This window comes from Aquarana catesbeiana, linkage group LG06, assembly GCF_042186555.1.
Source record: "Aquarana catesbeiana isolate 2022-GZ linkage group LG06, ASM4218655v1, whole genome shotgun sequence".
In the NCBI taxonomy this organism is placed as follows: Eukaryota; Metazoa; Chordata; class Amphibia; order Anura; family Ranidae; genus Aquarana; species Aquarana catesbeiana.
Window position 1 is genome coordinate 353,857,772 of NC_133329.1, and position 14,840 is coordinate 353,872,611.

The following is a 14,840-nucleotide window of genomic DNA, read 5'->3' on the forward strand; positions in this document are numbered from 1 at the left end:
CTGGGTCTTACCCCCCCCCCCCCCCCCAGGAACAAGAGGAAGCTGTTCTAGTCCCCAACCTATTTATACCCCTTTCAGACTGCTGCTGGTCACTCACTCTCCTGACCAGGGATTGGCTGAAGAGGCATGAATATGCAGGCCACTATATCCCGTAGTTCAGTGGGATTCGGGGGAAAGTAGCTGAGCCTGCACCAGCAGAACTCAGAACAGACACTGGCAAACAGTAACAGCTCTCCCTGGTTACAAGGAGGCCAATGGCACTACATAAGCAATCCTGGTTAGTGTTTATTTGGTCACGTTCAGGTCTTTAACCAAAACCAAACAAGCATATATGTAATCTTCAAGGCTGTTGCTACTTCGAAAGAGGTAGAGGTAACACCTTTAACCAGACTCCCCAAGGTAAGAGCTTTTAAATACATTTTAAATGCATTGCAGACTGTTGCTGATGGATCTACATTGAGGAAAGCAAGGATTGCTGCAAAGGAGGCTTTAGTGATAGATAAAAGGATGCAATGGTGTTATCACCTACCTTTGACCTCCATTGAAGCCTACCCAATATGTACAGAATTTGTGATTCGTACTTTCTGCAATGCAGTGTTATCTAACATGTGGAAAAAAGGCGTACTGTATGTATAAACTGCAGAGTGAATAAAGTCAAAAACAGGTATTTTAAAATGGGGTCCTTACAGAAACATTGAACTACACAACAAAGGCAAAGGTTTTATAAGAAGGTATTGTAGCACCCTCTAGGTTGTACTACTAGAAGTGTAGTGCAGGTAAAACATAGCGTGGCTCTGAGATAAACCTGAGTCATTGAAACTAGGTCAGGGTTATTATAGGCAAGGGCTGGATGACTCATCCTGGCAGCTCTCTGGTGCCCCCCCTGTTTCTAGAATGTTGGAGAACATGCTAGAAAATAGTGGGCAAAGGCTAGGAGGGGCTGCCTTGAATATTTATGGGCCCTAAGCCAGTCCTATGAGGGAGCCACCGAAGAACTTAAATAGACACGAGCCATGTCAGAAAAGGAGTTTGAGGTGGAAGTTGGAGAAGCAATGCTGAGGGAGGCTGTTGGTGGCCCTTGAGGGACCCCTTACTGGGGGGTGGGGTTTACCTCAGGCTGGAGCTCGGGAGGCTGGCCTGGAATAATTCCACCACAGTTGGAGGCATTCAAGCCTGAGAGGCAGCGGAGAGAGCAAGGAAAGACAGTGAGTACTGTAGTTCAGCACGGTGCAGGGACAGACAAGGGGAGAGGCTGTCAGCTGTAGCAGTTCTCTTTTGAAGACCGCAGTGTGCCATCTTCATCTAAATTTGTCCTGGGGAATCTCCATGTGTTTGTCAGTCAGGAGGACTGGGAATAGAGAAGCAGCCAGGTGCGGCTGGTGTCAGCCAGATGAGCTAGCATTTTCTGCAAGCAGTGGAACTGGGATCAGTGTCCACAGGGGAGCAGAAGATGATGCGATGTGCTGTTTCACTCCATATGTTCTACTTTTCAAGGGACTGAGAGTTCCTGCCTGTAATGGGCTGTTGCTGAACTGACAAAAAGCCTGTCAGTTTCCTCAGGAGTGAACCAGCAGAAGCTGTGCAAAGAGGAACAAAGTTTGTTCAGATAGAAGGAAGAAGAGGAGTCTGTAAATAGGGAGGAAGTGTCCCTGAAGTTGATGTGGTCACACTGGGCATCCCTTAATTCCTGACCTCATGCAGTTATCATCCCCTAATAAAACTACAAAAACAAGCCAAAGACTGATATCTGTGTCTGGATAAAAGAAGGAAATGCTGAGTGACTGGCTGTGCAGAAGTGGGGGATCCTTTCACTTGCTGCCCCTATGGGGGAAATGCGACAGTATTTTTGTTACTATTAAAGGTATAGAAAATAAAAATGATCTTTAATTTAATTACACTGACTGTCTTTTTTTTTATAGCAACAAACAGCACAGTGCTTAGACCTGTTTGTAAAGTCTATATATTGTACTGCCTCACATGATTAGTGTGTCCTTAAGTGGCTACTGATCTTTTGAAAAAATAGGAGGTAAAAAAAAAAATTGTGTTTAAAAATTGTGCAACACGATTCATTTCAACATAAATGTAAAATTAAATGCACGACCCACTTACAAAGATGGTCTTTACTGTTTTCTTTTATTCAGGTTCCATTGGTTGAGCAGCATTTCAAAAGCGAGTTTCAACCATACCTAAAAGATTCCTATAAAGTCACCAAAATTAGTGGAGATTCCCAGCTAAAGATTTCCTTTCCTAAAGTGGTGAAAGAGAGTGCTGTCATCATATGCACAGCTCAGATACTGGAAAACTCATTGATCCAGGCAGCGCAAAATGAAGAAGGGGTCAGTTTGTCAGGTACGTAAAAAAAAAAAATTTATACTGAAAATCAATTGTGTGTCACCTCCACTGGGAGTGGGAGTATGCCACCAAAGGCAGCTTTAGTTGCTGGTCAGCCTTGTACCTGAATGAAAACCCAATCCCTCTCCAGTTAATCCCATCCTGCCCCGTATTAAAAAGGTAAATGTTATAAGACATATTTTGGAGAACCTTGCTTGGATGTATTGTACGTGCCTTCTCATTTGATAATGTTACTTGCAGGGCCAAATTTATGCATAGCTAAAATAGACCTTGGGCTAGGGTAGCAGGGCTGTCAAGAGTAGTTCTTGGCCACCCATACATCTTGTTGTTAAAGTGTGTGTCAAGCCAAAATTGTTACCTCCGAAAGTAAATATGTTAAATAATAACCACATCACAATTATATTCATGTATAATTAAAATAAATAAATAAAAGTCTGTATTGATTTGTGATGTTTTCTTTTCTTCACTATAACCTTTGTGATCAACTACAATTAAAATGTAATAAACACATAATTATTGGGGCCATTTTTTGTCAAAGCTTAATTGAACAATATATATATATCGGAGAACTGGAGAAAGTGCAGAGAAGGGCAACCAAACTGATAAGAGGCATGGAGGAGCTCAGCTATGAGGAAAGATTGGAGGAAATTAATTTATTCTCTTTTGAAAATAGGAGATTAAAGGGAGATATGATCAACATGTACAAATACATAAGTGGTCCATATAGTGAACTTAGTGTTGAGTTATTCACTTTAAGGTCATCAAAGAGGACAAGAGGACACTCTTTACGTCTGGAGAAAAAAGATTTCATCTCCAAATACGGAAAGGAGTCTTCACAGTAAGAGTGGAATAGACTCCCTCCAGAGCTGGTTCTGGCATACTCAGTAAATTACTTTAAAAAAGGCCTGGATTCCTTTCTAAATGTACATAATATAACTGGGTACTGATGTTTATAGGAAAAGTTGATCCAGGGAAAATCTGATTGCCTCTCGGGAATCAGGAAGGATTTTTTCCCCTGCTATAGAAAATTGGATCGTGCTTTGCTGGGGTTTTTCGACTTCCTCTGGATCAACTGTGGGTGAAGGATTGTGTATATGGGATTGTATGCTTTTTTTTGGGTTGAACTAGATGGACTTGTGTCTTTTTTCAACTTGACTAACTATATAACTATGTGACCAGCTGAAGTTAGAAGCTGATTGGCTAACATGCACAGATGCACTAGATTTTGCTCTCCAGTTTTAGTAAATCAACACCATTGTGCCCACTCAGTCCTCAAAGCAATAGTTGTGCCCACAAACTCTTCAGGCCTGGTATGGATTTTAAGGGGAACCCTGCGCCAAAATTAAGAAAAAATGGCATAGGGGTCCCCCCAAAATCTATACCAGACCCTTATCCGAGCATGCAACCTGGTAGGCTGCAGGAAAAGAGGGGGGGACGAGAGAGAGCCACCCCCTCCTGAACAGTACCAGGCCACATGCCCTCAACATGGTGAGGGTGCTTTGGGGTAGCCCCCCAAAGCACCTTGTCCCCATGTTGGTGGGGACAAGGGCCTCATCCCCGCAACCCTTGCCCGGTGGTTGTGGGGGTCTGCAGGCGGGGGGCTTATCGGGATCTGGAAGCCCCCTTTAACAAGGGGACCCCCAGATCCCGGCCTCCCCCCGTTTGAAATGGTAATGGGGTACAAATGTACACCTACCATTTCACAAAAAAAGTATAAAAATGTTAAGAAACAACAAGACACAGCTTGGGACAAGTCCTTTATTAAAAAATAAAAATTTCCCATGTCCATTCATCGTCTTATATCGCTCCGCCAACGTCCTCCTCTGACGCCACTGGGAAGCCATGGGAAAGTCCCCGTAGTGTCAGAGGGGGCGGGTCACCCGAGTACGTCACTGGGTGGCCCGCCCTCAGTTATATAAGAACTGTCAAAGGCAATGAAGCGACACACGGCGGGAGCCTCCCATTGAGGCGGATCTTCTTTTTTCTTTTTCGGTCCGTCGATAGAGCGATATAAGAAGAGGAATGGACATCGTGGGACATTTTTATTTTTTAATAAGGGACTTGTCCCAAGCTGTGTCTTGTTTTTTTTTTTAAGGGGGCTTCCAGATTCCGATAAGCCCCCTGCCTGCAGACCCCCAGAACCACTGGGCAAGGGTTATGGGGATGAGGCTCTTGTCCCCATCAACACAGGGACAAGGTGCTTTGGGGGCTACCCCAAAGCACCATCCCCATGTTGAGGGCATGTGGCCTCGTACAGTTCAGGGGGGCGCTCTCTCGTCCCCCCCTCTTTTCCTGCGGCCTGCCAGGTTGTGTGCTCGGATAGGGGTCTGGTATAGATTTTGGGGGGGCCTACACCATTTTTTTTTTATTTTGGCGCAGGGTTCCCCTTAAAATCCACCCCAGACCTGAAGGGTCTGGTATGGATTTGGGGGGGGGGGGCCTACGCCATTTTTTTTTTTAAGTTTGGTGCAGGCTTCCCCTTAATTTCCATATCAGACCCGAAGGGCCTGGTATGGATTTTAGGGGGACCCCCACGCAATTTTTTTTTTAAATTTTGGTTTGGGGTTCCCCTTAATATTCATACCAGACCCAAAAGGCCTGGTAATGGACTAGGGGGGATCCCATGCTCTTATTTTCAATGAGTTTTATCTATATTGCCGAGACCCGACAATGCATTACAGCCGCGATCAGTTTAAATGACAATTTTTCCTTTAGAAATGTCATTTTGATGTGCTATAGACACCCCCAGGGACGAAATTTAAAGGAATATTTAATTTTTATTGTTTCACTTTAAGCATTAAAAAAAATCACTGCTCCCGAAAAAATGGCCGTTTTTTAAAAGATTTTTTGCATTGATACATGTTGGGGACACAGGTCCCCAAACACTTTTTATGACAATAACTTGCATATACAGTAAGCCTTTAAGATTAGCACTTTTGATTATTCATGTTCATGTCCCATAGACTTTAACGGTATTCGTGTGTTCTGCCAAATTTTTTGCCTGTACGGTATGTTCTGGTGCGAACCAAACCGGGGGGTGTTCGGCCCATCCCTAGTCGTAACCTGTGGACTGCCTGTATGTGAACCATTGCCTGATATAATCGTAAAAATAGGTGGTTGGCCAATGCCTATTGGTACCTTTTCCATTCCTTTGACAAAATAATGATTTTAATAAAACTAAAATCTATAGTTATAGTTGCAGTCATTCCATGTGGTTTGCGTTTCCAGATTTCTCCCTGCTTATCATTGATGAATGCCACCACACTATCAAGGATGCTGTTTACAACAACATTATGCTACGCTATATAAAGCAGAAGAAGAGGAATCAGAGAATTCGCAAGACTGAAGGCTCCGCAGAAATGGTTCCTCTTCCTCAGGTTTTAGGGCTGACAGCTTCACCAGGAGTTGGAGGAGCTAAAGACCGTAAAAGAGCTGAAGAGCATATTTTAAAGGTATGGGTTTTTTGCTATTAATATGTCTTTTTATATCAATATATACAGAAGCAGTGCTAAATTCTTAAAACAATCATATAAAGTGAATTTAACAAAGTGCAAATAAAAACATAAACATAAGTGCAAATGTATAATCAATAACACATTAAAGCAGACCTTCAGTCTCTTTTACAACTCAGATCTATTTTCTCCTTTAACAGAAATGGAATAAAAAAATATTTTTTTCTAAACCTAAATACCTTTCTTTTTAAAACCTATGATAAATGTTTGAGGGTCCCCGCTCAGGCTGTCAAAGTCAGGTTAGTCTGGTTAGTTGGATGCCGCTGACCAGTGAGGGTGCAGGCTGAGGAAAGATCCATCCAGACAAAACAGAAAAAGGTAGCCCGACCTCTGCACATCACATCCGGCCCAAGTAGTTAGCAAGTAAAAGCAGCCTCAGCTCGATTCATCCAGACCACAACTCCAACATGTTTCACCCTGCCCCCGGGGCTTAATCATGAACCTTTTTTTTGTAGTTCACCTCTTCATCCTAAGTCTTCGATGCAGTCCCGTTGATACCTAGGATACTTTCATTGCAGAGTTTTCAGGCCTTTTTTTCCCCTTTTCGTGAGTAAGAACAGAGCTGGAGGAGGGCGGGGGCAGCAGGAGGAGGGCTGGAGGACGGAGAGTGCCTGAGAAGGTTAGAGAGGCATGTGTCCTCAGTGGGCACGCCTGTACTGCGCATGCGCAGGGGTATATCCACGCAGAACAACCTCTTCACCTTATGTAATGGCACATTTTGAGCATGCGCAGTACTACCCCCAATCCCTGCGCATGCATAATGCTAGCGGCCACACTGCGCTGCACAAGATTTGCCATTATAGAAGGCAGAGATGCGGCAAAAAGACCAGGAAATCAAAGGGCGCTGGCTTCAGCTTCCCACACTTAAAATGGCCATGGTGCTACAAGAGGGTGAATGCCCTTCCAGCCTACTTTTTGCATATGACAAGGGCAGATTCTGCTATTTTAAGTGGATAAATACAGTATCTCACAAAAGTGACTACAACCCTTACATTTTTATAAATAGTTTATTATATCTTTTCATGTGACAACATTGAAGAAATGGCACTTTGCTACAAAGTAAAGTAGTGAGTGTACAGCTTGTTTAACCACTTCCGGACTGCCGCGAATGCCGATATATGTCCTAACTTTGAAGAGGAATATCGTTGTTATGGCAGCAGCTAGCTGCCAAAACCCTGGTATCCTCTTCTTCTTCCGGCGATAATAGTGGTCTCTGGGGCAGATTATCACCGTCGGGAGAGGCCCCCCCTCCCGCCACGATCTGGTGCCCTCTGCCGCTTACAGGAGCCGTCGGCAGCGGCAGAGGTGATCGGATCCTCTTTCTTGCTGGGTATGGAGACGAGTGAGGGAAAGATGGCCCCCACCCGTCTCCATAATATTGCAGGGCGGAAGCAAAGTCAAAATGTCACTTCGGCCCAGGGCTCTTAAAGGGCCATTTTTTTTAAATTGAATTTTAGTGTAAATATGAGATCTGAGGTCTTTTTGATCCCAGATCTTATTTAAGAGGTCCTGCCATACTTTTTTTTCTATTACAAGGGATGTTTACATTACTTGTAATAGGAATAAAAGTGACACAATTTTTTTTTTAAAGGACAGTGTAAAAATAAAAAATAAAAGTTAAAATAAATAAGAAAAAAAAAAAAAATGTAAACGCGCCCCGTCCCGCCGGCTCGTGTGCAGAAGCAAATGCACACGTGAGTAGCGCCTGCATATAAAAATGGTGATCAAATCACACATATGAGGTATTGTCGTGATCTGTAGAGTGAGAGCAATAATTCTAGCCCTAGACCTCCTCTGTAACTCAAAACATGCAACCTGTAGATTTTTTTAAACGTCGCCTATGGAGAATTTTAACATGCATGTTGGGTATCAATTTACGCGGCGTAACATTATCTTTCACAGTATGAAAAAAAATTGGGCCAACTTTACTGTTATCTTATTTTTTTAATTCAAAAAGTGTATTTTTTCCAAAAAAAGTGCGTTTGTAAGACTGCTGCGCAAATACAGTGTGACAGAAAGTATTGCAACAGCCGCCATTTTATTCTCTAGGGTGTTCGAAAAAAAAATGTATAATGTTTGGGGGTTCTAAGTAATTTTCTAGCAAAAAAAAATGTTTTTAACTTGTAAATAACAAATCTTGAAAAGAGACTTGGTCCTTAAGTGGATAACAGTGTAAATTTTCTGTCCCCTCAAAATAACTCAACACACAGCCATTAAAGTCTAAACTGCTGGCAACAAAAGTGAGGCAGCTGAATCTGCTGCCTGTTTACTTCCTGCATTTACACAGACACACAGAGGCACACCTCCAGCTCTGCAGCTCTCATTTGCCCTCTTAGGACTCAACCCCCCTCCCTTCCTGGCAAACTCTCACGAGAGTGAGAGAGATCTGTGCATGATGTCATAAGCCTAGGCATTTTACCAGACAAGAAACAGGAAGTGGGCTGTATAAGGTATTTACTAGCAGAAAAAAAATGTTTTACTATCCAAAATTAAAACAACAAGGGCAGAAAATTTAAAAGATGGAAAGGTGAAAAAATGACTGAAGGTCCGCTGTAAAGGGGTTGTAACCCCCCGTCTTCTGGGGTTGCCGAGGGACCCCAGAAGACGATAATCGGGGCCACACTTTGCAAAACGAACTGCACAGTGGAGGTAAGTATGACATGTTTGTTATTTAAAAAAAGAAAAAAAAAACAAAGGTTTACAACCACTATAAGGACCAGCATAAAGTCTGGCCCTGCCTTCTAATGGGCCTCACAGATACAGAAAACTGTTTGAAGAACACATGCACGAGAAGCTTGCATTATTAGCATTAACCAGTTTTTTTCAACCTTTCATGGAGAAACCCCTGAAATAACTTCCTGGGCTCAAGGAACCTTTGCTAATACCGTATTTATCGGCGTATAACACGCACATTCGTTTTAAGAGGGAAGTTTCAGGAAAAAACTTACATTTTAAATAAGGAACTTTGAAGCACAATAAGGATCAGTGCCCATCTACAGCCTCACCATTGCCATCAATGCCCATCTGCAGCCTCACCATTGCTATCAATGCAGCAGCCTCGCCATTGCCATCAATGCAGCAGCCTCACCACTGCCTTTAATGCAGCCTAGAGGGGACCGAGAGAGGGGCGGGACAAGCATCGACAGATTACATACAGTGAGAATCTCCTATGATAGACAGAACAGTGGTCCAATGGAGGCCCAGGAGACGAGACTTCCTATTACAGAGGCCGCCAAGCAAACAGGAGATTCTCACTGTATATAATCTGACGGCGCTCATCCCGCCCCCCCTCCCTGTCCCCTCTGAGGCAGCTAAAATTGAAGTATTGGCGTATAACACGCACACGCTATTTGCACCTGATTTTCATGGTGAAAAAGTGAGTGTTATATGCCAATAAATACAGTAATTACTGTATCTACAGCTCACGGTACATTAGTGTGATGGCCACTGGGAAAAAAGGTTCCTTACATCTGATGTCATTGGTATAATACCCTCTTACAGATAGCCAAAATTGTTGTCACTGGTTACTCATCTGAGAGGCAAAAGATTCCCATTTGCTAAGGGGACCCATAATCACTTCTGGAGGAACCTTGGTTGAGAAAGGCTGGCTTAGATAATGTTAAGAACCTACCGGTGTGAAATTGTCAATCAATAACTGAAATATTAGTATTGAGGTAGCTGACTCCTGAGGACTAATGCCCCATACACACGGTCGGATTTTCCGACGGAAAATGTGTGATAGGACCTTGTTGTCCGAAATTCCGACCATGTGTAGGCTCCATCACACATTTTCCATCGGATTTTCCGACACACAAAGTTTGAGAGCAGGCTATAAAATTTTCCGACAACAAAATCCGTTGTCGGAAATTCCGAATGTGTGTACACAAATCCGACGGACAAAGTGCCACGCATGCTCAGAATAAATAAAGAGATGAAAGCTATTGGCCACTGCCCCGTTTATAGTCCTGACGTATGTGTTTTACCACACTGCGTTCAGAACGATCGGATTTTCCGACAACTTTGTGTGACCGTGTGTATGCAAGACAAGGTTGAGCCAACATCCGTCGGAAAAAATCCTAGGATCTCGTTGTCGGAATGTCCGAACAAAGTCCGACCGTGTGTACGGGGCATAATAGTCTTAAATAAGGAAACAAAAACAATGGCCAAAGTGCTAATGACAGAAACTAATTACAGTCAACCTGTTATAAAACAAAAATCACTTCAAACCCTTAACTCCAGTCATTTTCTTTTTTTATGGATAGATAGCAAATAAATACATTTTTAAAGTTTATTTAAAAAAATAACTTCACCTTTGTTGAGAAAAAAACATTCCCCCTTGGATGATCTATGTACATTGCAGGGATTTTAACAAACTTTGTTGCAGATTCCTACCTTTTGTTAGTCTGACAAAATCCCTGCGTGTTTCTCTGTGCCCGTGTGGGAAAGTGAGTCTAATGGGAGTGGTTTTATAATTATCAATCAGCTGCAGGGCCCTAATGAGAAAAGCTGATGGGCCTGCATCCCTTTAGATGTGTTCCTATTGGGAAATTTGTGCTGCAGGGGATGCCTGAAATCTGACTTGTATCTTAGTGCAGACTTCTGGGAAAACCGGTGAGCCAATCACACAAGCAGGAAATGTTTCTGGGGGACGTTCTGTACACCGTCTGTGTACAGAACACCTCCAGGTAGCCATATTGGATTGCATTTTCAGAAAATTACAGTGGCTGCAGAAAAGGGAAGGTAATTTTTAATAACATTTAATTACAATATGACTTGTGTCGCAATTGTATGCGCTATATTATTATTTTTTTATTTGCTATTTTTTTCCCCACGAAAGTGGAGTTACCCTTTAAACCCAAAAGCAGAAATATATATATAATATATAAATATATATAAAAATTATATATTGCAATTTATTAGTCTTCAGATGTGTTTACTGTATTCATTTTCTTTTTTTTTTAGGCGGTTTACTCTTTACTTTCACCTTCTGATTGTGCCAGTATCATACTTCTAGTCCTTAGGTGAAACTATGTAATTTACTGTTTCTCAGATGGAGCAGCATTGTCAACCTAGGATAGAAAGTATGTCAGGACTACAGAACATCTCTCCCCAGTATCTTTATAACATAGTGTGTGTTCTGGGCAGGGGGGGTATTCTGTAGTCCACAGAGGTGACCTGGGCAGGCAGGGCTGAAAACACTGCTTTAGGTAACACAGCAGAGTGCACAGGAAGTTACAAAATCATTGAATTTCTGGTAGGATCAACATCCACTACTTCTAAGAATTGATGTGCTGCAATATATAGCATTTCTGTTTTTGGGGTTATTACCACTTTAAGAAACTAACAACAAATGGATTGCATCGCATGGTAAAAAATGACATGCCTAACATCCTACTACAGACAATAGAACATAAGTTCTACCTGTTTTGTATTCTACTCCTCTGAACCTGATAAATAAAGCAAAATGATTGTCTTTCTTTTTTTTTTTAGATTTGTGCCAATCTTGATTCCAGGATCATGACTGTTAAAGAAAACATAAAGCAGCTCGAGAGACAAGTGAAACTTCCATGTAAAAATGTTGATATTGCCGAAGATAAAAAGGAGGTAGTAATGTTTTTATTTCTTACTGAGACTGAATCTAGAATTTCTATCAGAGCTAATATGCTGCAATGAAAAGTTCATGGTATGCACTGAACAAAGTTTGATACAACTATGTACATCTGTCTATTAAATTGTGGAAAAAAACATAAAAGGTTACCTATTTTTAATCCACTCCAGTCTGGTCACGTGATCCCGCAGCTCTGGCTTCTCTGTGTCAGTGAATGGCTGCTGCAGGGGAGAAGAGGGAGCGCCAACAATGGCTGGGCCTTGGGAGCCTATGAGTGACATCACAGCTGTTAGCGAGCCCTCCATGAGTCAGAGCTGTAAGATCATGTGACCACACTGGAGCGGATTGAAAACAGGTAAGTATAAAGATCTTTTTTCATATAGGTTGAGCAGGATGTGTAGAAGGAGTGGGGGGAGGGATCTAGTGCTTCATGAGAAGATTGTCAACTGGCCATATCTGATTTTCTTTACTGATTATTATTTCCCTAGAAAAACAGCAGGCGGCAGGAATGTCTACTTGCTCAGACCCAGTGAATAAACATGCATGCTCAGGGGACATAAACACTTGAATAAAATGATCTTCAATGTTTGGATTGTGTTCCCATCACCAGGGTTCTAGAGAGGTATGCAGTATGGCTAGCTTGAGCCCATACGAAAAATCTCCTGGAGTCCTCCCTTCTCTTTCCTGCACATGTTGCCGTGATTGATTTTCACAGCTTTTGGGTGAGCCAGGTCCCCTTTCTTCAAAGCTTTTGGAGGACTTAGGAGGAAGAGCCCCCCAAAAAAACCCCAGGCCGCTCAACAGCTTAATGAGAGTATAGCTGCGGTAGGAGTGCAGTTACTGTCGGTGCCCCCGGTAATTTTTACATTGACATTTGTTTTACAGAATCCATTTGGAGATAAACTTAAAAAGATGATGACGAAGATTGAAGAATTTGCAGATTTATCTTCAACATCCGAACATGGAACACAGTCTTATGAACAATGGGTAATTCAGAAAGAAAAATCAGGTAACCCTAATATAGTAATAACTGTAACATATGGAATAATTTATATCTGTAACATTCAGATGTTATGATACCCCATTACTTAGACCCCTTTCACACTAAGGAGCTTTACAGGCGCTATAGCGCTAAAAATAATACCTGTAAAGCGCCTCTCCTGTCACTCCAATATGAAAGCCCAAGGGCTTTCAAACTGGAGCAGCGAGCGGGCAGGACGTCAAAAAAGTCCCACAAGCCACATCTTTGAGGTGCTTTAGGAGTCTATACACTGCTCCTAAAGCACCCCTGCCCATTAAAATCAATGGGCAGCACCAGCAAAGCGCCGGTGCTTTTAACCCTTTTTCGGCCTCTAGCGGGGTTTAAAAGCGCCCCGCTAGCGGCCGAATAGCACAGCTAAAACTACAGTTTACCGCCAATGCCCCCAACACCCCAGTGTGACAGTGCCCTTAAAGTGGTAGTAAAGTTTACCAAAACACAAACCCTACAAGGTAAAGGCATATGCATCGCATACTAGCACATTTGCCCTGAAACAAAGCCCTCCAGTGGAGTACGGTCACTACTGACAGGGCTTCCATCTCCACCCGGTCTTCCTTCCGGGTTCTATATGTTTGTAAAAGAAAATATGGACTTTTAAGGCACCAGTAGTAAAAACAAGTTTTATTTAGACAATTCACATACTGTATAATACTAAAAAAAATCATATAAAAACATAACTGTAGCATCCTACAGTTAAACATTGACATCTCCAATTACAGCCACTAAATAAGGGTCAGAGAATCTAAAGACCCTAATAATAATCAGCATGGCTGGAGAAGATTGGTATTGATAATGGAAAGCTCTACATGTTTCGTAAAAACCACTTCTTTAGGAGCTTATTTGCATTTTTCTAAATGGAATAAAGACACATCAAATAAGTATATATACACAAATAACGATGCTTTAGAAATACTTAAACAAACATAGCAATACACAAACAAACGTAAACAAGATATTAAAGCTGTGTCTGGAATCCAACACCCAAACAAAAAGAATTGCATGCATAAAAAGCTATGGACAAATGTGGGGACACACCCGGTGCCTATAAGGGTAGAAAAGTAGTAGAATTACACACCAAAGATGTTTTTTGAGTACATATAGAAAAAGGGGGAACGAGACTACCACCAAACAAACTGCTGCTATATACTACACCAGAAACAGGCATGGGCCATACCAACCACGACAAATCCGGTGATCACACAAAGTGCACCTGCCTCTGACCAATCTCATTAGGTGTAGAAAAAGATAATAATCGCAGTCTCTCAGCATAGGTAATAAACAAGAGCGGGGCTTATATGTCACGTGGGATCATGAGCAGGGATGGACATCTATAAAGATATAGATGTGAGAATATACATATGTGGAGAGTACAGAAGAAAAATCCACACAAGTAATAATTCACATTCTATCGAAAGTGGGGGGAGGCATAGGGAAATAATATGTCCTCACGTGAGGTGGCGACATTACTTGGTATAATTCAATATAATTTCGATGATTCCAGGTGGGTAGTTAGGTAGGTAGTGTTAAGATGCTCTATCCACTTGGTATCTTGTTGCAAAATCCTTTTATCCCAGTCACCTCCTCTGGGGTCCTGTGGGACCACCTCCGGGACCAGAAAGGTGACTAGGGATTAGTTAAATCTATGGTAGATCTAAATGTCTGCACACAGGTGTGAACATTTTGCCATTTGTAGAATAATATATATGGTCATTCAGTCTCTGTCTAAGTTGGTGGATGGTTTTGCCAACATAAAATGCTCCACACTGGCAGGTCATCAAATAGACTACACCCTGGGTACCACAATCTGCCCAAAATCGAGGATAAAACACTTCCCTATTCAGGAGTGTGAAACGGGAACCCATGGACACCAGGGACATAAAAAAGCACAGTGATTACATCTAAATAATTCTTTGTTACTGGTCTGTAGTCGTGGAATACAGGTATAATGACCATTATTAGAATGTGGCACTGTGTATTTTGTTAATGTACACCCACAGCACCATCCTGTGTTGGTATACCTGTCATTAATTATTTTTCCTTTTTGGGTTCACAGGCTGCGGATTTATTATAAGTTTACCTGTAGATTAAAATAAAAATTCTGAATTTCCCAGCACTTTAATGTTGCCTGTATGGTGGTATTCTAGGAACAAGTTGCTAAACTTTTTAAATATGTATGCTAGCTTATTCTCACTCACACATACACACACTGGGAGCTCCTTGCTGTCTCCTATGGAGGGATCACCAAGGATATTGTACAGCTCTGAGTCATACAACATAAATAACTGAAGATTTGCCCATCAGCACACCTAATGCCCTCTACACACGACCG

The 14,840-nt window shown here is 42.1% G+C and overlaps 1 protein-coding gene across 1 annotated transcript in view; it reads left to right on the plus strand.

Annotated features, from left to right (window-relative positions):
• The window catches only part of IFIH1 (interferon induced with helicase C domain 1), a 74,040-nt gene that overhangs the window by 34,481 nt on the left and 24,719 nt on the right, over positions 1 to 14,840 (plus strand). The window contains exons 7-10 of the mRNA XM_073634040.1: positions 2,142 to 2,349; positions 5,581 to 5,804; positions 11,355 to 11,468; positions 12,358 to 12,481. Of these exons, the coding sequence (XP_073490141.1) occupies positions 2,142 to 2,349; positions 5,581 to 5,804; positions 11,355 to 11,468; positions 12,358 to 12,481 (670 nt within the window). The remainder of the gene's footprint in view (positions 1 to 2,141; positions 2,350 to 5,580; positions 5,805 to 11,354; positions 11,469 to 12,357; positions 12,482 to 14,840) is intronic.